This window comes from Xiphias gladius, chromosome 10 (genome assembly GCF_016859285.1).
Source record: "Xiphias gladius isolate SHS-SW01 ecotype Sanya breed wild chromosome 10, ASM1685928v1, whole genome shotgun sequence".
Taxonomy (NCBI): domain Eukaryota; kingdom Metazoa; phylum Chordata; class Actinopteri; order Istiophoriformes; family Xiphiidae; genus Xiphias; species Xiphias gladius.
In genome coordinates, this window is record NC_053409.1 from 24,377,319 (window position 1) to 24,399,727 (window position 22,409).

At 43.3% G+C, this 22,409-nt stretch overlaps 1 protein-coding gene across 1 annotated transcript; it reads right to left on the reverse strand.

The window, feature by feature from the left end:
- Positions 1–4,831: 4,831 nt before the first annotated feature.
- bag5 (BCL2 associated athanogene 5) lies at positions 4,832–20,937 on the reverse strand. The gene is given in 4 exon segments (XM_040136415.1): positions 4,832–13,521; positions 15,726–16,628; positions 20,452–20,494; positions 20,497–20,937. Coding segments are annotated over 4 exon segments (1,533 nt in total). The 5' UTR covers positions 20,543–20,937; the 3' UTR covers positions 4,832–12,980.
- Positions 20,938–22,409: the final 1,472 nt, after the last annotated feature.

Genomic DNA, 22,409 nt, shown 5'->3' on the forward strand with positions numbered 1-22,409 from the left:
AGTTAGCTACCATCTTCTTTTGTTGTTTGGTTTATTTTCCTGCCCAACAACAAATAACTTAGAGAATTTTATCTGAAGAAGCCCTTTAAGCCTTAAAGCTAACAAAAAGAGCTAACATTGGCAAAGCTATAGCTACGATAAAGTTAAAGCTAAACTGTGGCTACTGTTAGGTACTATCATCTTTTGTTTTGGGTTTATTTTCTGTCCAGCACACCAAATAATTTACAGGACTTTTATTTGAAGAAGACCTTTAAAGCTAAACAAAAAGATAACACTGGGAAAGCTATAGCTAAAACATAAAGTTAAAGCTAATTCGTGTCTACTGGCTAATGTCAGCCACCATATTTCGTTGTGTGGTTTATTCTCTGTCCAACACCAAATAATTTAAAGAACTTTATCTGAAGAAAACCTTCAGGCTTTAAAGCCAAAAAAATGCTAATTTGCAGGATTTTTATTTGTAGTTGCTAAACAAAGCTAAACAAAAAGCTTACGCAGACAAAGCTTTAGCTAAAGTCAATTGGAGTCTACTGTTAGCCAATGCTACCAACACCAAAAAAAAAAAAAATATTGGCAAAGTTATAGCTCAAGCTAATTGGTGGCCAATATTCTCTAACTTCAGATAGTGTATAATCTGAAATTTATCAACAACAATTTGGATGGATTGCCATTTAACTTTGTGCAGAAGTTTATGATACTGATGAGCTGATAGACTGGTTGATCCATTGATTATTTGATCGACAGAAATTTAATTGTCAACCACTTTGATAATCGATTAATTTCCCCTTATGATTTCAAGCAAAAATGCCAAATATTTACTATAGTTCCAGGTTTTCAAACTGAGGATTTGATGATCTTTATCTTTGGGTTTCAGACTTTTCGTTAGACAAAACAAGCAAACAGAATATATTGTTTTGGACTGTGGAAAATTATAGTGAGCATTTTTCACAAAACGATTGACTGATTAATTGGGAAAACAATTGTTAGCAGCAGCCCTAATTAGTTCATGTCCACGTCTTCTTCCATTTCTAGGGTTTTACTGTGTATTTGGATCTTTGGACCTACAGTTGTGACGAAACTGCATTTCCCTCGTGCACTTGCAGGACATAGCACGGGCGTGCTCTATTTGATCTCATTGCGGGGTGATGGGCCTCCACGGGGTCAGAGTTGTGTCGTGAAGAAGGTCTAAAGACTGATATCTTGGATATTCTTAAATAAATGCATACACTGGATTGTTCTTTCAATATGTTGGAGTGAATATTTCTGTCGGGAACCCTGACTGATTGCATCATCGTTAGTGTTCCTCGTAGGACGGTGTCTAACAAGACAATGTACTGACACATAGTCACGCAAAAATAAGCCTCTTACCAATGCTTTACTTCGATGACTTCAAGAGGTTATGATCGATTTTTTATTTTTATTTTTTATATTACCAATGGATCACCTTGTTTTCAAATTGGCCACAAGTGCCCAGAAGATAAGGTTGTTGCAGGTTTCAATTGTTACGCGCCAAAATCGGCAAACCCCAGTTAGCACACTGGTAATTCAAAACTTTAAAGGTGTCTGTCTGGTCCCACTCCACTGTGTAACACTACTTATGAACTGCTGGCATTTTAACACCGTGATGGAGTCACTGGCTCTTTCTGCAGATGAAATGTGGCCCTCCTTGACACTGACCTCAGCACCGGCGTGCAGCCCTTAAAAATGAACTGGCGCTGCGGCCTCATTTGCTAACGCCACAGGCGTTGCTTCCGGCGTAAATGTGGCTCGACTGTGTACCGAACCCAAGCCAGGGTTTAATCGGCTCGACACAGGGAGAGATTTGTGACTTTTCTCATCAACGCCGGACGCTTGGCTCTCCCCAGTTTGCTGTGTGGTTGACCACATGGTAAGGACTGTCCTGCTCAGTGTTTTATAGAGACTGAATGGTGGCCTTTATATCATGTGCGGCGTTGAACTGGACCATTCTTCATCAAAATAAAAAAAATCCAATTAAAGCCCTCGCTGCCTGTGAGTGGTGACGTTGTTTTGCTGATCCTTGCTGTCGGTGCCCTGTTACAGCTTATGCAGTCAACGCAGCCTCGCAGAGCTATAACAAACCGCTCTGTGTGTGTGTGTGTGTGTGTGTGTGTGTGTGTGTGTGTGTGTGGGTGACTGGAGCCTCACCCAGAGCAGCTCTGTCCATACCCCCCCCCCTTCAGCTGCCTGACAGGCTGCCTGCAGAGCAATGGATGTGGTGCCCTCTGGTGGCTGTACGAGGACACAAGGCCGTCCCATGTAATGCTAATGAACACTGCAGATACCGATGAGAGATTTTCTTTTCTCTTTCACTAGCTCTACAGAGACGTCCGCTAGAAAACAACGCTGACCGGGGCGGGAAGGTATTCCCTAGGTATGTCTTTACTTTTTAAAATGCTTCCTGTCCTTCACTACCTGCTCATACAGTGGCGGAAAGTAACTAAGTACATTTACTCAAGTACTGTGCAATTTTGAGCTGCTTGCATTTTATGTTTATTTCTTTATGGTTCCTTTAATATAAGCGGTGATGTAGCTATAAACCCAGACGGGGGGAAACTGCAAAACTCACATACACAAACAAATATTCTTATATTTTCATAAATAAATTCACATAATTCTGCTGCTGTTTACTGAACATGTGTCATCTTTAAAACATCAAAAAATGAGTTGGACCTTTGAGAAATTGAAAATGAATATGATTAAATTATTGTTATTGTTATGTTTATATTTTTGGACGTCTTACAGATCTCTCCATTAGTTTCAGCGATGTAAGCCTCTCTTTAAGTATTGTTAAACAGATTGAATCCGCTTACTATGTATGCCTCCAGCAAGTAGTCGGAGACAAAGAAATCAATCTGGCATCTGGCAGAAATTCTCCACTGAGAAAAAACATTGGCGGTCCAGGAATTTGTCCCACCTTTTTCCGTTTCGCCGAATTTCAGTCGCCGATAAAGAAAAACAACAGCTGAATCCACAATGAAGTGAACGCACCTGACCCGAGGGCGACTTGGTCCGCTCAGGGTCTCAGCGCTGGTGACGGAGAGCAGACGTGAGCCTCAGCTGAGAGTGATTCGGTCGCAGTGCGGAAGGTCATCTGATCCCGCACATGGAGAGTCTCTCTGCGGAGGCGGCCCGGCGGTCGGAGACTGGAAAACGTGACCGTGGTCTTGTCCCGGTCCAGTTTTCTCCCTGGTGTTATCATCACAGGGAAAACCCCACGACCCCCTGAGCTGTGTCCCATCATCAGCGGGGAGTGCTGTGCATGTTTTCAGAAAGCTGGACGCTCGAGGGGGTGTCGTGACACTTCCGACCTCTATCGACCTCCGTTCGTAACTTGGAGGAAATGCAGAAACTCTGGAATGACTTTCTGACTTTAACCTCACTCCTGGGCTTTTCTGGCTGGAAGATAACCTGGAACGAGGTCTTTGATTCTTCCGGAAGGATTTGCCTGTTAAGCTGTCAGCCAAGAACACTTGTCGAGACCCACACTAGTGGGTTGACAAGGAAATGTTGTTTCAGTTCCCATCCAGTCCAGTGATGTTAACCATTGTCTCTCCCATCCGGTTGTTTTAACTTGCAACAGTGTTTCATTTCTGCTTTTTAATTGTTAAAGTGATGGGGTAATATTGAGGCCTCTTGCATTGGAGCTTCTTTAAAGCAGCTATAATTGGTGTTTTTTAATAGCAATGCATCAATTGATGAATCTGCAGCTTTTGAATCATCTGCGTTTATGTAGAAATTTGTCTTAAAATATGGCCAGATCTTTACCTAAGTTACAATTATGATCAAACCCAATTTGGTTTAACTAACAGCACACAAGTCGGTTGTGTTGTTCTGTTCCATGTTGAAATGCGAATCCCTGGGCTGATGATTCGACAAACGTTAATTGGAGTCAGGATTTAGCAAAAACCTGAGGTCCCATCGATAAAACCAGATTGGAGATGTGGGTTAGAGCCACATTGACGTATAAAAAAAAAAAACACTCAAACATTTTGAGTTTGAAAGAGTTCAGACGTTCATCAGTCCACAGTCAAACTTGGTGCTGTGGCTACTCTCCTTAGAAGTGGGCGCCCAGCTGAGATGAGTCCAATGGACACAAAGCAGATGCTCAGAAGTTGAAAAAGACGCCCAGGGTAACAGCTAAAGGCTCGAAGGAACCACCGGCGCTGGTTAACACCTTGGCGACTCTACCGTATGCAAATCGTGGCGCACGGTTGCGTGAAGCGTGGCGACGGGGGCGGGGACACCGCAGAGGAAGCCGGCGCTCTCCCAGTGCGTCTGACCAAGAGCACCTGGACACCCCACCGTCCTCCACATGTGGTGGAGCCTTCAACCCTACCACACTCTCCTCATCATCAGATGTCGTGGAACTCTATTGGTTCAAACTTCACGTTGCTCCGATGCACTTTTTGGGTAGATAATTAATGGTTAAATAGACAGATCAAATTTTGGGGCAGATGTTAGCTGAACTGTCCCGTAAGGCCGAAGGTTTGATTCTTGCAGCAGCCACGTATCCCGACAAAGGCCCCTTGAGTGAGAGACAATTTTACCCCCTTACCTGCTCTGGATGAGAGTGTCAGCTAAAATTTTAATGTACATCTACGGTGGGGAGCGAGTTCGTGGTGCACGAAACGTCTCCTACTGTACGTTTTCTTAAAATAGCCCTGAGTTGGCATTTTACAAGTTTGTAGAGCTTGTGATTGCCTTTAAAGAAACTTGTCAGGTCATCAAGTTTCCTCTGCAGAGCTGCCAGACTCAGGAATAAAACAAACGAACAAAAAAAACAACACATTAACATAACACTGATCAAGACACACTGTCTTTATTTTGCAGTGGGGATACAAATTCAAAACACAACCATCCATAGAGCATTCACACAACTTATTTTTTTCCAGTCTCAGTGTGCTTTTTGTACAAGCGCGTCTCGGCGGAGAAACAGCAAAAGCCTGTCACAATCAACGCAGTTAAAGGCGACTTAAGAAAACATATATTTGGAAGGGGAAAGAAAAAATGCAATACCTTTTCTGTCACAGAACAAATTCCTGTCCTTTGCAGAAAGAAAGGGCAGAAGCAGCAGCAACAACAGACAGTGACTGAGGAACATATAAAAGTGCTCTTAAGTAAAAGAACTTTTTGCAAAAGCTCAATAGGGAAGATCTTCTCTCTTCTGGTAAATTTTCCGCTTCGTCGTCATTTTTGCTTCCTGACATCTTTTCTACTTTCAGCTTATCGCCACATCTAAGCGATCAACCTTTGTCGTGCGTTGTACGACCAGTTGCCGGATCGGGCAGCCTGTTGCACCAGCGACGTGTAAGTTCGAACGTCGCTCAGTCTGAACGTAGTGGAAAAGATTCTATAACTTGGGCTGCTCCGTTACAAGTTAGTTACAACGCATAGTCAGGATTTATCTTAGAGGAATAGTTTGACATTCTGGGAAATACACTTGTGTTCTTGACCAGGGTTAGAAGATTGATACCACTTTCACGGCACCTCTAAATCTCACAAGCGTTAATTAACACGTGTCTTGTTTGAGTAATCCGTGCAACGACGACAAAAGAACTTTGAAAACAGATTTAACTAATGAGATCCACCGTGTTAATTGGAGAGGATTTGGAGGCGCTGGTTGGTGGATGTCGTCGTTTTTGGACAGAGCTAGGCTAGCGGTTTCCCTCTTGTTGCCAGTCTTGATGCCAAGCTAAAAACCCCACCTGACTGCAGTTCCATATTTACCGTAATGACACAAGGGTGGTTTCTATGCGAATAAGCGCATTTCCAAAAAATGTCAAATTTTTCCCAAACAGTGGGATTTGTCGTTGGCCCCATTAGCTTGCTTGTGACAATAAATGACTTATTCGTAAGGTATCGGACACACACAGAGTTTTTTATGTTAGGCAGTTCACACTATATTGGACATACTAGTTTCATCCTTACATTAAATCAGTCCGCTGTACTGGTTAGTTGTGTCTTTCTCTACCGTTTTAGCCGAACACTGTCTACAACGACGAGTCTGATGCAAGAACCAGTCGAATGAACACGCTGGTTCTTAAGCGGCGCGTACAACTGATTAAGGACGACCTGTGGCATTCGCCAACTCACGTTCCGGTATGAACGAAATTTACGAGTGGTCCAGACCCTTTCGCTACGAGTCATGTACAGGGAGTTTTTCTCCACAAGGGAAAAACACAACGTACAGACCAGAGCTCGGCAGTTGGTCTTCCTCAGGGTCTTAATGAAGGTTACTGTACAGGTCAATATTCTACTGACTCATCATGAACCACTTTGCTTTTGCAAGACGTTTAAGAATCGACCTTCTTGTTAGACCTTTCAATCTTTATTCCTTTCACAGTGTGGCAGTACTGTTATCAGCTCCGATCCTCATTCATTCAGAACTGACATTGCGTTGTAATGGGGTTTAACAAATCCAAATCATTTATTAGTTTATTCTTTGAAATTCATCTTTTTACTCCTCAGCGTCGGTTATGCTAAAGATCAAAATATTGCGAACGATCCTCTCCTCATGGACACGGCGATTTACCAAAAGTTTGTGCTGAGCTTGGTGAATCTGACTTGGAGTTTCACCGGGAAAAATAAGTAAGAAATTTAGGAGGATAATATGAAAATGTTCTTGCGTGACGCTTAATGCTTTCATTACAGTCAACTTAGTTAGACTGTAGTGCAAGTAGAGACGACGCAACTGAGCAAAGCAGCGATTTTTATGTGGAACCAATGAGTTAAAATGTTGCAGTTAGCGTTGACTTTAAGCTCAAACCCATGCTTCGTTGACGCAGCTGGCCGCTGATCTGAAAACTGCAACCCCTCGGACCTTAAACCAGACCCAGCATCACTGTCAGGTGTAGTCAGCTGGGTGCTGTATACAAAAATAAGGATTTTTTTTTTTTTTTTTTTTTAAGTTGGTATGACTCTAAATACAGATTCTGTCAGCCAGTTTTTGAGATTTGACTTTTTTTCTTTGCCACCATGATTGCCACATTGTCCCAGGAGATTTAACGTTATATTCCAAGTTCAAGGCCTTTCTGCTGCCCTCTCAGTTCTTGATGAGTATTATTGAAGTCCAACTGATCTCATCGGCTTATTGAAATAAACTTTGGTTCAATGAAATACAAAGACGAAACATTCCTCAATGACTACATTCAACCTTGGGCAGGAAAACTCAAGCCTTTAAACCTCTAACTGTGCGGTTTGCTCAACCCATTTGTTGTTCGGTATAAACGCATCGTCCTTGCAAAGAGGCTGATAGAAGTCGGACGGCCGACTTTAGATACCCAATGGATCTGAATCTTTTAAAAACTCCTTGACTAATGGACTCCAGTGTCACCAGGTTCAGAACCTCCAGACGACCCTGAGCTGCTTTTTAGCGGTCCAGCGGTGTGTTGGGGGAACACAGAGCGTCTGTTGAGACGACTATGAGTGCAGACAGCAGGTGCTGGAAATACCATTAAATTGTGGCTAAAGGGTAAGTGGTTTGAATAGTGGCTCAGACGGATTAAATCCAAACCAACCATTGATGTGTTTTCTGATCACGTTTTGATACCCCGTTTTTAGAGTGACATGCCCATGTCTACGTCCTGTAATGACTTAATAAAAGGTGGTCCAGCCGCTTTGTTTTAACACCAACAGGGCTAAACTGTTGTCATTTGGATTCTGTTTTAAATCTTAAAACAATTTCAATTTTTTTTTTTTTTTTTGGGCAAGTTTTCACAATAATAAAAGTACATGCTAATTCCAAAGGGATATTGTACATGTACCAATTTGTCAGTCCGGATTTCTGGTGTGAAATACCAACACTACCAGGGCATGTAGCACCACCAAAATGCTAAGGGCACAGGAATTTACAGTACTGTTATCAATTCCAATGCTCATTCACTCAGAAGTGACATTGTGTTGTAACAGGATTTTAAAAAATCTGAATCATTTATTAATTAAATTACTTACGGGGTTTTTTTTCTGTTGTTTGTTTTTTTTTGGAATAAGTGTGATCGTTGTCAGGAAAACATACCAATGTCTTTAAAAACTGGAAAAATTTGATTTTCTGACGTTTTGTATTGAAAGTAGCAGGGCTTAATAGTTTTAGAATTAGCTCAATTTTTAAAGTTCAAGTCTGATGATATTCTATAATTATCTTATTGCCGAAATATCCCACGAAAAAAACCCAGAAAAGCCAAAAACAAATGCACCCTACCAACAGGTATTGTGTGTGTATCCAAAGCCTGATATATCTTATTCCTCTGTGCCTTACAGCTCCATTGTTGTCCAATAACTATTAAAAACACATCAGTGAGCTACACTGTTCCACTGGCTGACATGTTATTTCATCACCATGAACACACACACACACACTCACACACACACACACACACACACACACACACAGTATATTATTTTGACTCAATCCCGCACACACCATGCTGCCGATACGTTCAGGCGGGAAGTCATAAAGTACTGAGAGACGGACTAATACATTGTTGGTTTTGGTCTTTTCATGGGATTTGTTGACAGTAACAAGCGAACGTTTACACTCATGTAAGGTCACGGTAGTCGTCTGCCTCGGCATGTTTGGGTTTTGGACTGTTTATCGGACAAAACAAGACATCTGAAGGCATCGCCTTTGGCTTTGGGGAGTTGGGATGAATATTTCTGTTGACCAAACGACTCATCGGTTTATCGAGAAAATAACTGACAGATTAAATCGATAATAATAATAAAAAAAGTGTTTGTTGCAGCCCTAGAGTTCACAACACTGTTACCACTCACAATTCCCAAGAACTCAGAAGTGAAATTACTTTGCGTTAATCTAACAGGACCAGTGTCCATGTACAAGCAGCACAGAACAACAACAGGGAACAATTTTTGAAGCGTTACTTGCTCCATCTTTCTGGCATCAGTTCTAAGAAAAACCTTGACTTCAGAAAAACATTTAGAAAATGGCGCTTTCCCTCACTGCCATCCTCCCTTTTAAGTTTGTACTTATGAACCACAGAGTATAAATTTGTGCAGGTGCTATAACGACCACTCATGAAGGGTCAACTAATGCTAAATTTAAAAAAACAAAACCAAAACAAAACCAAACAAAAAACAGAGGCTTCAAGACGATGAGACATAAAAAGATCTAAGTAACATTTCTTTGTACGATGTAAAACTTTTGGTAAATTATTTAAACGGATCTTTAAAAAGGAAACAATGTTCAGAAACGCACTGAACTGTGAGGACTAAATGTACGTTTTTGTATATTTTTTTTTAAATATATTACTGCATACAAAAAGGAGCATGTGAACTTAAGGTGTGTCCGGGTTGGTTTGGTCTGAGAGAGCAAAAGGTTCGCTGTGAGAAAGGTTCTGGTGCAACAGCAGCCAGGCAGGCTGACGATGTTTGATGAACGCTGTTTAATCTAATTTTCTCTCGTATGAGCCAGCTCTCCACCCAGGAAACCGAGCTGCAGCCTTTGTGCCAGGAAAATTCTTCCAGTAGCAGCTTTATGCAGATGAAAAAGGGTCTGTGGGAGTTCACTGCACACGTTTTTTTGTGTTTTTGAAAAAGCAGTGAAACGCATGACAACTTTTTAGGCAGCTGGGATGAGCCACAAAAGACCTAAAGATTTGCTTCAGCTTTATTGCTTTAATCACATTAGAGTATCTTTAGTGCCCGGAGACATTTGACCCTTTACTGTGCGTTCACACTGCGAGCAACCAGAGCTTCCTGTGTTCCCCACAGGAAGAACAGGGACACTCAGCTGACAAACAGTCCCGTCAGCCAGGAACGGTTGGCCTCAGCTTTACTTTTCGTGATCGTTGGCTGTCAACCACCAATCAGATAAGATCCATAGGTTTCCTCTCTCCCCGCTGAGGTGTTTTAAATTCCTGAGCAAGCTGGCAAACTGATTTCCAAACAAATCTTCCGCTTGTTAGAAAAACGGTCTCACCTCATTATCCATTAAGTAGCTTTTCTGGACATTTCTATCATATCACATTATCCTCATCAGTAGATGAAGTTTGCCTCATCGTCATGGAAATGTTCAAATCTCATCTATGTTGAAAGTTGAATGTTTATTCTCAAAACTGCCTTAATTCCCATCTTTAATCCTGCATTTTTTTAGGTCACTTTTACCAGCTCTTAGGGTTGATATGTGAGCAAACAGTTCCCTTATTACACAGCCAGCAGACGCGGAACAACAATATCATTCATTTGTGGTCGTGTTTGCGTCCATCTGATGAGTTTAAGTCCAATATTCCCTGTCTTTTAGCTCTTTTAGCTCTGTTTTTGGTCTCTACCGACTCTTTAGCCGCTAAATTCTCCACTGTGTTCACCAGCTGCTCTCTAACCGTGTCTGTCTGCTGAATGGTGCTTGGCAGGTCGTGTATATTGTGTTTATCAGAGGTTTTTGGCTGAAAACAGCTGCCTCCCGCTGCTGAAAATAATGCTGGTTAGAGAGACTAGAACCAAAACAGTGGAGTTGCCAGAAAACCAAAAATAGTGAGCTGAAAGATGCTAAAAAGGTCTGTAGAGCCGAGGGGAAAAGTAGCGTGGGGTGATAATTCTCGGTGCGTGCGTCATTTGAGCCACGGTTGATTATAGCTGCTTTAAATTCCTCAAAGTGCTCGGAAAAAATTTTGGTTTGAACATCTGCATTTCCACGACTAAAATAAAGATCACGTTATATGATCGAGAGCTCCAGAACAGCTACTAAATGAGGTGTGATTGTTTTGTCACCTGCTGTTTGCAGTGTCAAGAATGAGCTTTGAAATTTGAAATCTTGTGCAGACAATTAAGTCTCAAAAACACTCTCTTCGGGAAGTCATTTGTCGGGGATGAGCAGGAAGCTGTTAAGTAATTTTAATCAGGTAATTATTCAGTTTTTTTTAGTTGATTTTCAGTTGCTGTTGCCTACCTGCTTTCAGATTAAAAGAGCTGCTCTATCAGCGAGGCTGTTTGCAGTGGGAAAAGCACAATGTGACTCATTTGATTGACTGCTGCAAGTAGCGATCAGTCTGTGTTACCGCAAGTTATTGACCACAGCGCTGCCACCTTTATCGGGGTAAAATACAGTTTTGAAAAAGCCTCAAATTTCTGACAAGTAGTGCATATTTCATGTGGCAATATTGGCCAAGGTGTTCTCCATGAACACATTCGGGGCTTTAGTTTCCTCATTCTTGTGCATTGATACGTATCAAAAGCGAGCGGCTGCTTGCTCTTCATTCAGTCGCTGCACCACAAGGCTGCTTTTCCACAAACCAGTTCAAAGGGAAGGGTGAAAATAAAAAGGCACAGAGATTTGGACTTCTCTTCCAGTCCTTCTCCTCCCTCCCGCTGTCTCCAGCAGCAGCAGCTCCGAGAAGTTTCTAGAAGGCTCCGTCGACTGCGATCACCGTCAGTACTCTCTACCGCACAGGACCCGGCTGTCAGCCCTGTAAGCTTCAGCCTTGATGTGTCAATCCAGTGGATCTCACCGTCTCAGCCTCCCCTTCCTCTTCCTCTTCCTCTCCCCAGGGACCTCTCACAGTCCTCCGACAGTAGAAAGCAGTGGGTGGAAACGAAAAAGCTCAAGCAGCAGCAACAGCAAAAAAAAAAAAAATCTCGTCTCCTCTCCTCTATCTTTGAACTCAAGCACGATCCATTTATAGACTAGCGCAATCATACAAAGTCACAACAAACATTTTACAGACTAACGGCTACACAAGCAGCGAATGGAAAGGTACTTTCATCTTTTCAAAAAGGTCCCGTTCACACCTGGCGGGCTGCCTCACAAGACGACACCTCAACACAGATTTTCAGTTTCCTGCTAACTTCATGGACGCTTCTGTAAAGAGGCTCGCCTTTAGTCATTTGTCATTTGACCGTTTGCCCACGACAGCTGTGGTTTGCAGGGTTCTGGGGAGTTTGCCACGGTCGTGTGGATTGGAACGCTACCAGAGAAAACGGACCAAATGCTGAGGGGATAAACAGGGCCAGGCAGGAGTGCAGAATGGCCTCACATCAATAGAGCAAACTCCCACTGTTTTCGTCTCCAGTTACATCTCTGATTAAACACAGATTACCTGGCTTCGATAGCAGCTGTTTGCTTCAGCTCTGCTTCTAACGTTTCACCTCTGACATTGCTTCTAAAATGCAACTTTTGCCCAAAAATCTTTCTCAATTGCATTAAAGCACATTTAGCTGCAGATTCAATTAATTTTCCATTGAACATTTGTTCACGCCATCTGCTTTTGCCAAATAGAATCAGACCAAATTTGATTTCAATGCAAACCTTTTTTTTTTTTTTGGGATACTTTTTGGCCCCAAATCAGCACGGTACCAACAAGTATCAAAAGCTGCTCTCGCGGCAGCAGTGGACAATTTCACCCGAATTAGGTCACGTTTAAAACATGCATTGGCTGTCTCCATTAGCAACTGACGCTCAAACGAATGAATGACACTCGGTGAACCAGGCCAGACGGGGAAGCCACTGTGAAGCATTTCATCACTCCCGAGTAATTTATCAATGTCAAGTGCAGCCTGGAGGATGTGACCACTTTAACAGGCATTATTTAGTGCTTTGGCAGCAGGCTTCAGCGACCAAACACATCAAATACAACGACGACGACGACGACGACTCACACACACACACACACACACACACACACACAGACACACACACAGACGCACACGCACATCGGAGAGTTTAAAAAAAGAAAATCTTCAAAAACCACAAAAAAAATTTTTTTTTGAAAGTGTGTTTCACAAAAGGAGTTCGGTGTTGTTGACTTCTCAGCAGGGTCAGCCATGACTACCACAACGAGACGAAAGAAAAGCGCTGCCGCAGTGCATTCTGGGGATTGGAGTCAGATATATACACCCATGGAATGATAACGTCCCAGTTTTTTTTTAATTTACACACATTATCAGCTCCTTTCATTCCTGCAGCGACGTCCCATCCCGCGTCTCCCACACTGTGATCCGTGTTTTGTACTGAATCAATACTCCCACTCGTCTGTCTTCATGTCCAGGTAGTTGAGAATGTTCTGGGCAAACTTCACCGCCTGCTTCCGCGCCACCTTGGTTGTCTCGTCGCCCTGCGGGTCGACGGCGTCCAGCGCCAGCAGCTGTTTGGTCAGGAGCTCCTCCAGGATCATGTAGCTCTTGTCGACCCGCTTGCCGTCGAAACCCAGCACCTGGGCCTGGAGGTCCGAGAGGCTCCCCAGGACCAACCACACAGCCCGGTGCGACGGGTGCTCGTTGGGCCCCGGCTGGCGGCGGGCCAGGGCCTCGCGGAGGTCCAGGAAAGTGATGACAGCTTGGACCTCGACGACGGCGCGGCGGCGGGCCTCTCTGATGCACGGGTTCTTGGCCGTGTCCACCTGGTCCAGGTGCGTCAGGAGGCTCTGCAGCTCAGCCTTGGGTCTGAAGCCGAGATCGCCCACCGCGCAGTGTCGCAGGACGCCCTCTCGCAGGTGGGAGACGTGAGCTCGCACGGCCTCGATCTCACGTATGGAGTTGTTCTGCGCCAAGTCGTACCTGAAAAAACAGTTAGATAAGTACTGTAATTTCAAAATAAAAGACAAGCAAATAAAATAGAATCATGCTTCATTTGAAGTGCTAGTAAGGTAGCATAGTAAAAGTTTAGAAACTTAAAAGACACATTCCAAACATGTACAAAAAAAGTAGAAAACTTATGCTAAGCACAGGATTAGAGTCTGCTATTACTCTCAAACTGACCGACTGGTCTTAATACAGCTGATCCCACCCTCTGTGGTTGTTTGTGAACACTAGCTAGCTAGTCACATTTCGTACCAGTATTTGAACGTGCTGAAACACTGGCAAGTTGAGTACAAACAGATAAAAATGTGGTCTTCCCCCATTGCGGACAAAAGCAATTTCTTTGAGGGCCCTTCCCTTGACTTTGACTGTAAAGCCCTGGTTCTACCACAGAAGTACTTGATGATAATGTTGAAATCACTATCACCATATTCCTATAGATATTTTTTCGATGTCAACATACACTCCGTGGCCATGTTATTAGGTACACCTTCGCAGTCTAATGCAGTCCAACACAACGGTTCTGCCACGTGACGCTCGTAATGTTCAGTTTTTGGTGACACTGTCGGAGAAGGGTGAAATCAGTTTCATTTACATACATAGAGGTGCTGAATATTAGGAACACCTCTGAAGACAATGCAGTCCAGGACAACACCATCACTAACTATGACCTCAATGCTAAAACATATGATTGCGTTAACACCTCTATGGAAAAAATATATGTGTGTGTGTGTGTGTGTATATATATATATATATATATATATATATATATATATATATATATATATATATATATATATATATATATTACACACATACACACACACAAAAAGAACATTACAGGCATCATAAAAGTGAAATTTATTGCAGAAAACCAGCATTGGATTGCATTAGTCTGTACAGGGTGTACCTAATAAACACTGAGTGCACATCACATTATGACAAATGTATCGAAATTATACCTACAACAATCAAACTGATGTAAAAATATATTAACTGTGTTCCAGTGTTCGACATCAAATTGATAATTGAGAACGATTACATGATAAGATCCAATCCTCATGGTATGATTCTATGCTGAGATTCAATAATGTCGAATTATCGCCCAGCCCAGGGGACTTGAATCAACGTAACTTCCTAATGTCACGATGAGCCGCACTTTGGTGCATCGAAAACTGCTTTAACGTCAGGCGGGAGTACGTCTGCAGCTGTGCCCAGCCGAGGTGTCTGAAAGCTGCGGGGCGGAGGACGCGGAGGAGGCGAAGCGGCTCCGACGCGCCGTCCAGAGAATCACAATTAAGACGGGGAGGCGAGCGTACCAAAATAAAAGCACAAGTCAAGTAATGTCAGTATAAATTTGGGGTATGTTCAGGATGTATTATTTTAGGGAAAAAACAAACTATGTAGCATCTTCATCTATGTTTTATATTAATTCTACTTTAAGAAGGCAAAAAAAAATTTTTTTTTTCATTCTGACTAGTCTGATAGTTCCAAGCAAACAGACATTAAAATGCTGAGATGTAAAACTTGTGAGTACAAGCATAGACACGTTTTCTATTTCAGTAAGATTTTGTTTATTTTACTTGCTTTAGTGCATACTCCATCAAACAAGCTTGACCAAACGTGTAATAGAAAACCAAAATTAGGGGACAGAGTGGTACTCGAAACAACGCCGGGGTCTGCTGTTTTACATAATGGAGTACTTGGTAGGCGTACTGGTCCTGGAAATTGGTATCGGTGATTCTCTGGTGATGCGAGTCTAATTCAATCGTGACATTGCAGTATGATTCAAATCAAGGTTTCAACAACAAATCCCAGTCCCTCCTACAATTCATTATCTACGCGGGACGTGACGTGCATTAATAAGGTTGCTAAATGTGCAGTGCGTGTGAGTATAGCCTCCTGATCCAGAGGATCAGTCCACGAACAGTTAATCGACGACTATTTTGATAATCGAGTAACCGATTTTTAAGTAGAAGTACATAAGCTTAAATGTGAATATTTACAGGTTTTCTACGTCTTCTGCGATAACAAGAGAAGAGATTAAGAGATTTTTCCTCATTTTCTGACGTTTTATGGAGAAAAATCAATGGATTAATGGAAAACAGTCTGCAGATTAATCAATAATGAAAGCAATCTTTAGCCGCAGCCCTAATCTGCACTACTACATCCTTTATGCCTACCTGCGCGTGTCGTCTCCCTCCCCCTCCAGATCCAGATGTTTCAGCAGCCCGTTAATCTCCTCCACAACCTGTTTCCTGTAATTTCTGATCGCCGCGTTCCCGGAAACATCCAGGGCGTCCAGCTCCACCTGCATCTCCGTCAGGATGCGTGACAGGTGGGCGCAGCTGTCCCTCCCACTCAGGCCCATCAGCAGGGCCACCAGCTGACTGCGGGCCACGCTCACCTTCACCATCACCTGGTTGATGCAGTGCACGGCCTCGTGGGTGTCCCCGGACAGCGGCAGGGAGAGGGTCTGCTGCTGCGTGCGCCCCTCGAGCACGTCCTGTACCGCACACAAGCGCGTCAGCGCCCGGTAACGGGCTTTGCGGAGCGGCACCCTCCCTTCGGTCTTGACCTGGGTGAGCCTCAGCACGAGCTCCTGCAGGGCATCCACCAGCTCGTCGTTTATTTCAGCCACCCCGCCGGCACGTTGAGGTGCCACCACGCGTTCGTCCACCAGCTGCCGCGCCTCGTTGCTCAGCTCCTCGATGGCCAGACGGGACGGATGAGTGCCGTTCTCCTCCAGGTACCGCAGGAGGCCCTCCACCTCCTGGGCAGCCCTCTTTCGTGCCCCCTGCAGCTCCGGTTTGCCCTCCGTGTCTACCTTGTCCACCTCCAGCAGCAGCCGGGTCAGCTCGCGCTCCAGACGCTTGTAGTCGCGGTCGTTCTGTAGCCCGCTGAAGGTGCAGACCTGAGGCCCCAGAGACGCCACCTCCTTTTGGACCTCGTACAGCCGCATCATGGCAGGGTGCTGCGGATTATACGGCTGCTGCTGCTGCTGCTGCTCCATTGGATGTTGTTGCTGCTGCTGCGGGCCGCCATGGTCCATCCTTTTCCCACCATCAAAGGGCTTCCCAAACAGGCTGGAACAAAAGGCGGCATGAAAGGAAGTCAGAACAATAAGCAACAATTCAGAGCAGGGAGAAACACAGCCTCAGTGGAGCTAACATCATTGTCTTCTGGCCAGAATGCCTGGATTATTTCAAAAGTTTTCCATATTTTCACAGCCAACACTGGTTGAATAGGACCTCCAACTAATGTCTGGATCCCCGCCAAAGCGGCTGACGGAGAAAACAGTGTCAGTAACCTCAGCCAAACGTTTAAATCTCCACCAAGTCCAGAGGAATTTACAACAATGAGGTTGGGACATAAATTCTTTTAGCCCTGTTCTCACATGCTACTCAATAGTAAATAATAAATAATGTGGCATTTCTGTTTTTGGCGTCAGGATGAAACGTGACGCCAACACGTTTCAGCAAATCTTCATAACATAGGACTTTTTGACAAAACCAAAATAGAGGTTATGTTGCACCGGAGGAAAAAAAAGAAATCATTAAGATCATGGCCAAAAAAACCAAACCAAAACAGCTAAGGATAAAGCGTTGAATCTCCAGTTTGCAGGCAATTCTGCCAGGTTCAAAATGTCAGAAATCCAGCCCGGGCGCTAAAGAGTCATTAATCACGAAAAGAATCAATTTTTGTGTGTGAACAATCCTCCTACTGTGTAGTCACTTTCCAACTTGCTGCTGGTCTCCAGCAACATTACCACATGTGGTGAGACAAGAACAAGGCCTTTCTGAAAACTGAACCTGTCGTGTGCGATTTGCTGCGGGTTCAGTTTGCAGAAGGTGGTTAGGGTTTGCTCCCAATTCCCCGCAGCCTTTTTGTCAAACAGTATCTGATAGAGTACGACTGATACTGGATTTTTGAAGCCGCTGCCTAAAACAATATTTGAGAGTTCAAATAGCTGATAGCAACGTACCAGCGAGTGGTCATCTTTTCACATAAAACATTGCATTGAAGTTAAACAGTGCAAGATCCGACTAGAAACATGTCTCGAAAACCAGCAGGCAGAGGAGTCTTTTTTTTTTTTTTTGACCTGCTCTTAATTTTCATTAGAGTCCATCTCGGGTCAATCAAATAACGACCCAGCTCAAGACAAGACAAGAACAAATTCCCACATAATGCATTCATATGAGGTTCGCTCCTTATAATCATGCAAGAAAATGAATGAGGTTAACCTACATTTCGTCTCGACAAGAAGAACACCCACATGACAACCGTTCGGAGTATTGCTGTGCGTTTCCACCAGGCTTCTTGGCTGACATGATGGTGATAGCTCTCTAATCCAAGTAAAAAAAAAAAAAAGATGCTGCCTGCCGATCAAGCTTTAGATACTGAAGAGACAAATAAATGCGGCCGACCGACACCCCAAAAAATCCCAAGCAGCTCGATGCATCTCCTCACTCGTGCAGGGAGATTCGGTTGAACGGCCTCATGAATTGTGTCACAGGTGCGTCGAACAGTGAAATGTTTTCCCCGTTCGACAGGACTTTGAAAAATGGCATCAGTAAAACCTTTACTTCTCACTCAAATGAATAACAGGGTTCTTTTTTGAGATGAGACGGATTAAACGATTAAATTATTCTTTTGAGCCAAAAGGCCAAAACTCTGCTAATTACAACTTCTCCAGTGTGAGAATTTGCTGCTCTTCTGTTTTACATCATTTTAAATGGAATCTGCTCGTCTTTTGGACCGTTGGTCGGATAAAACAAGACATCTGAAAATGTTATTTTGGGCTCTGGGAACCGGTGATTTTTTTTTTCACTATTTTCTGACAGTTTATGGACCAAACAATGAACCGGTTAAGTGAGAAAAATAATCGGCAGATTAGTCAGTAATAAAAATAATTGTCAGTTGCCCCCAGTTCTCATGATATGTCAGCGGTGAAGACAGCTCAGCCTCTGGTGATTTACACTCCTAAGTTCATTATGCTCATTAAGCCACAGTATACATGCAATTATCTGTTGTTTTACGTAGGTGGGATATGTCATGGGAACACTAATTTTGTCTGTCTTGGTAGTTGTTTTGTTTCTCTTTGTGGTTGTTTTGCAGCTCGGTGTACTTGTCTTGCAGCCCTGTGTAGTTTTGCATCTCTTTGCAGTCATTTTGTGTCTCTTTGTGGTTGTTTTGTCTTTCGGTAGTCGACTGCATCCCCTCCTTGCCGTTTTGCATCTTTTTGTAGTTTTGTCTCTTCGTAGCCGCGTTGTGTCTTTGTGGTCATTTTGTGATTTCTTTTTTTTCTTTTGTCGTTACTTTGCGCCTCTTTGAGTGACGCTCTGCAGGTGGAATGAATCTCTGAGGTGCTGCCGTTTTTTTTTTTTTTTTTTAAAAACTGCAACCGTACCTCGATACTTACTTCTCGCTGCTGATGTGGAGAGTCTGTCTGAGTCCTGTCTAAAGCTTCCTGTCACAAGAGATCCACACTGGCTCAGATATTATACTAAATACCGCAGCACACCATGCTAAATATTACGGGCAGCCATCAAAGAAAGCCTGAGTTGCAGGTAATACTGTATGTTCTCAAAGCAAAGCTATGCTGCTGTTCTGATTCGATCTGTTTCTTTAATTTGACTGTGACTGTATGAAATGTCACTGTAGCCTCAGTATGTGCCGTGCAGCCGTAATATGAAGGAAACAATGTCAGGTACTGTATTGGGATCGGTTGGCAGATACTTGATTTTAAGAGACTCTGATCAGGATCAGGACCAAAAAACAATCAGGACTTCCCTGGCGACCTATAACAGAGTTCTGTGATCAGATTCAAATCTGATGTTAATAACAGTCACTTCAGACAGAGGGTCTCGCCTAGGGGCCCCCTGACCCCTCGGGCCCCTGAGCCAGTTCAGTAATCCATCCCTGACCACTATGCAAACCTCCGGTCTACCGCAATGAAGAACAACCTGCAGCACTGAATTCATCAACTATGGAATTAAAAAACAGAGATAAAGAAAAAAGAAATAGAGAGAGTATTCTTCCAGTCGTTTCCCAGCCTAATATCAAAGTGAACTTCCTATTTCTGGAGGGGGAACGGGAATAACGGGTTTCAGTTTTTGCAACAGTGCATGGCTGGGGGGGGGTTGCATCGTGAGACGGGCTGTCATTATGAGCCGAGGTGCCGGAGAGCCTGATGTGATTGTGGCACATGGATGCTGCGGCCCACAATATGACGTTCTGTTATCCACGGCGTCAATAACACTTATTAGAATAGACAGGATTAAGTATCAGCATTCCCTGAAGTACTTTTATGTAAGAGGGCGCCGGGGGTTGGGCATTTCCAGAATAGTGGATGAATGCACGCCGGGCCAGAGCTCACAAATCTGAGCATTTATTAGGATAATCTCAGCGGAATCCACTCCAGCATGGCAAACACTTTCAACCCTTAGTTTCACACAAGGAGTGGCGCCAGAATGAGAATAGGTTTGCTGGTGGGGGACCAGTCTTCCCTCCCGTGAGTCACACGGCATGAAGCCTGTCTGAGCTGGAGGCAACATGCATCTGGTCGAGCATCCCCTGATCAAATCTTCCCCCTAAAAACCCGATCGGGCACCTTCCCCGGCTCCTGGTTGCCTGCACCGGCTTTGCGCATTATGTCAGCGCGGAGGGGGAAAAAAAAAAAAAAAAAAAAAAAATCGCGTTTGGCCGGCTGAGTCTGCCTCGGTGAGAATATGCAGCATCACCACAGCGAATGCCTCACCTCCAGATCTCCCAAAACCGCCTCGAAGCCTCCTCCGGGAGCTGTCAGCTGCATCCTCACACACACACACACACACACACACACACACACACACACACACACACACACACACACACACGCCTTACTGAATCGTTGAGCTTCCCTCTCACCTTTTCAAAACTCCGAACACATTCGCGCACATTTTGACGGAGGTCTGTTTCCATCAGCCACAGCAGGGCGGTTCGTGGAGGACGGTGGCATCCAAGTGGCTAGTCCCAAAATTCAGGGGCGCCCTCGACGGAGGCGGCGATGCTGCTCCGGTCAGCTTCGGCACCAACCGCCCGACTGACTGACTGACTGACTAACTGCGGTCGGGCTGGTGTCGCCCCTCCCACAGACGGTCTGAGGGGGCTTCCTCCGCCGACGGTTCGCTTTAAAACAACTTAGTTTACAAATTTATACATTACTGGTCCTTAGAGGCGATTTAAATGGACGTTTTGGATCCGGTAAAGCAGGAACAGAGCCCAGTTTTCCCACGTACAGTTCTCTGTGAATGCCATTGTCTCCTTTTCAAGCTAGGCTACGGATGATCACCTGACTCTGCCCCACCTTGGCCAAATAACTCCAGCTTTTCGGGGTCTGAATATATCAACACCACCTCGACAGTTTTATAATTTCATCCTTACCTGCATAGCCAGCGTACAGCCATCTGAACTGTTGCGGAAAAGTGCGCACCTCCTCTGATTAAAGCTAAACATTAGCCTACCTAGCTACCTTCTTGTAGTTACTTTCCTGCTCTCGAGTATGAACTAACACGGAGTTTCTCTTTGATTAAGAAAGTTGAATTAATGCCATTCATTGGCCTTTGCTTGACTCGACAAATACGTGATGTGAATATACATTTGAACGGCGAACAATACATTCGTATGGACGTAGAAAAAAATATATAAACGAGTTATCCAACGGGTGATCGACGTAACTGTTTTTTTCACACACAAAGTTTTGGTCGTCCAACATTGGGTGCGCGCCATTTCTTTCATGCCGCCGTACCGTTTGTAGCGTAGCGGCAAGGGCGGGGAAGTTGATGGAAGTGCAGTAGTACGAAGTACAGTATTGAGGTACTTTCAACCTACTAACTTGAGTGTTTCGTGTTTTTCCACAGTTCAGAGGGAAACAGGGAAATATTGAATAAAAAAAGTATTTAAAATGGAGTAATAACACTTAGCCTTTGTCTGTATTAATATAAAAATGAAATGTGCTTTATATAAGAAAAAACTGCCTTGCCTCTTAAGAAATATAATAATAGTACATTATGCAAAAATACTGTGTAATATATACATAGTATAGTATGATACAGTACACTATAATATATGTAATATAAAATCTAAGGCAAAAAGTAGTAACATAGTTTAGTATGAACATAGTATATAATAACAAATATGATGTATATAAATATGTATATTAAGTTCATAAACTACGATGGAGTCCTTGATTGGAGTCTTAGTCTTACTTTCTTAAAAACAGAGAAAGAAAATCTGCCAGTGCTGTGAGAATATTTCAACCTGTTTTTCGCTGCAAATGTTGCAAATACTTTCTAAAATCAAATTCAACATTTTTTTTTTTTCATTTTCCAGGACTCCACCTGCCTTATTCTTGTTTCAAGCTACAGACGCTCATATACAGAAATGCATCTATTTTAAAACAAGTTGATTCAAATTAAATACGAACAACAAATATCATTACTGCAGTGGTATATTTTTAAAATCTGGTTATATACATACACACATATATAGATAGATATATATATATATATATATATATAGTGAGTAAAATTAGATCTAGCGCAGCCTGCTACAATGACAAAATGACAAAATGCTCCTTGCGTGTTAATGCGTCAAAACTAATAATCCACTAGTAGTATGATATATAATACTGTAACACTGACAGAGCCTCTTCTTGGCTGCAGAGTGAGAACTACGAGTACTAGTCTCGCTTGTAAAAGAGATATAATACATGTCAAAAGCTCAAGACTTTGTGGTTAAATAAAGGTTAAATAAAGCTTAGGTACACTTTATATTTACCACTTATTTTATAGTATGTTATTCATTAAATGTACATCTTATAAATG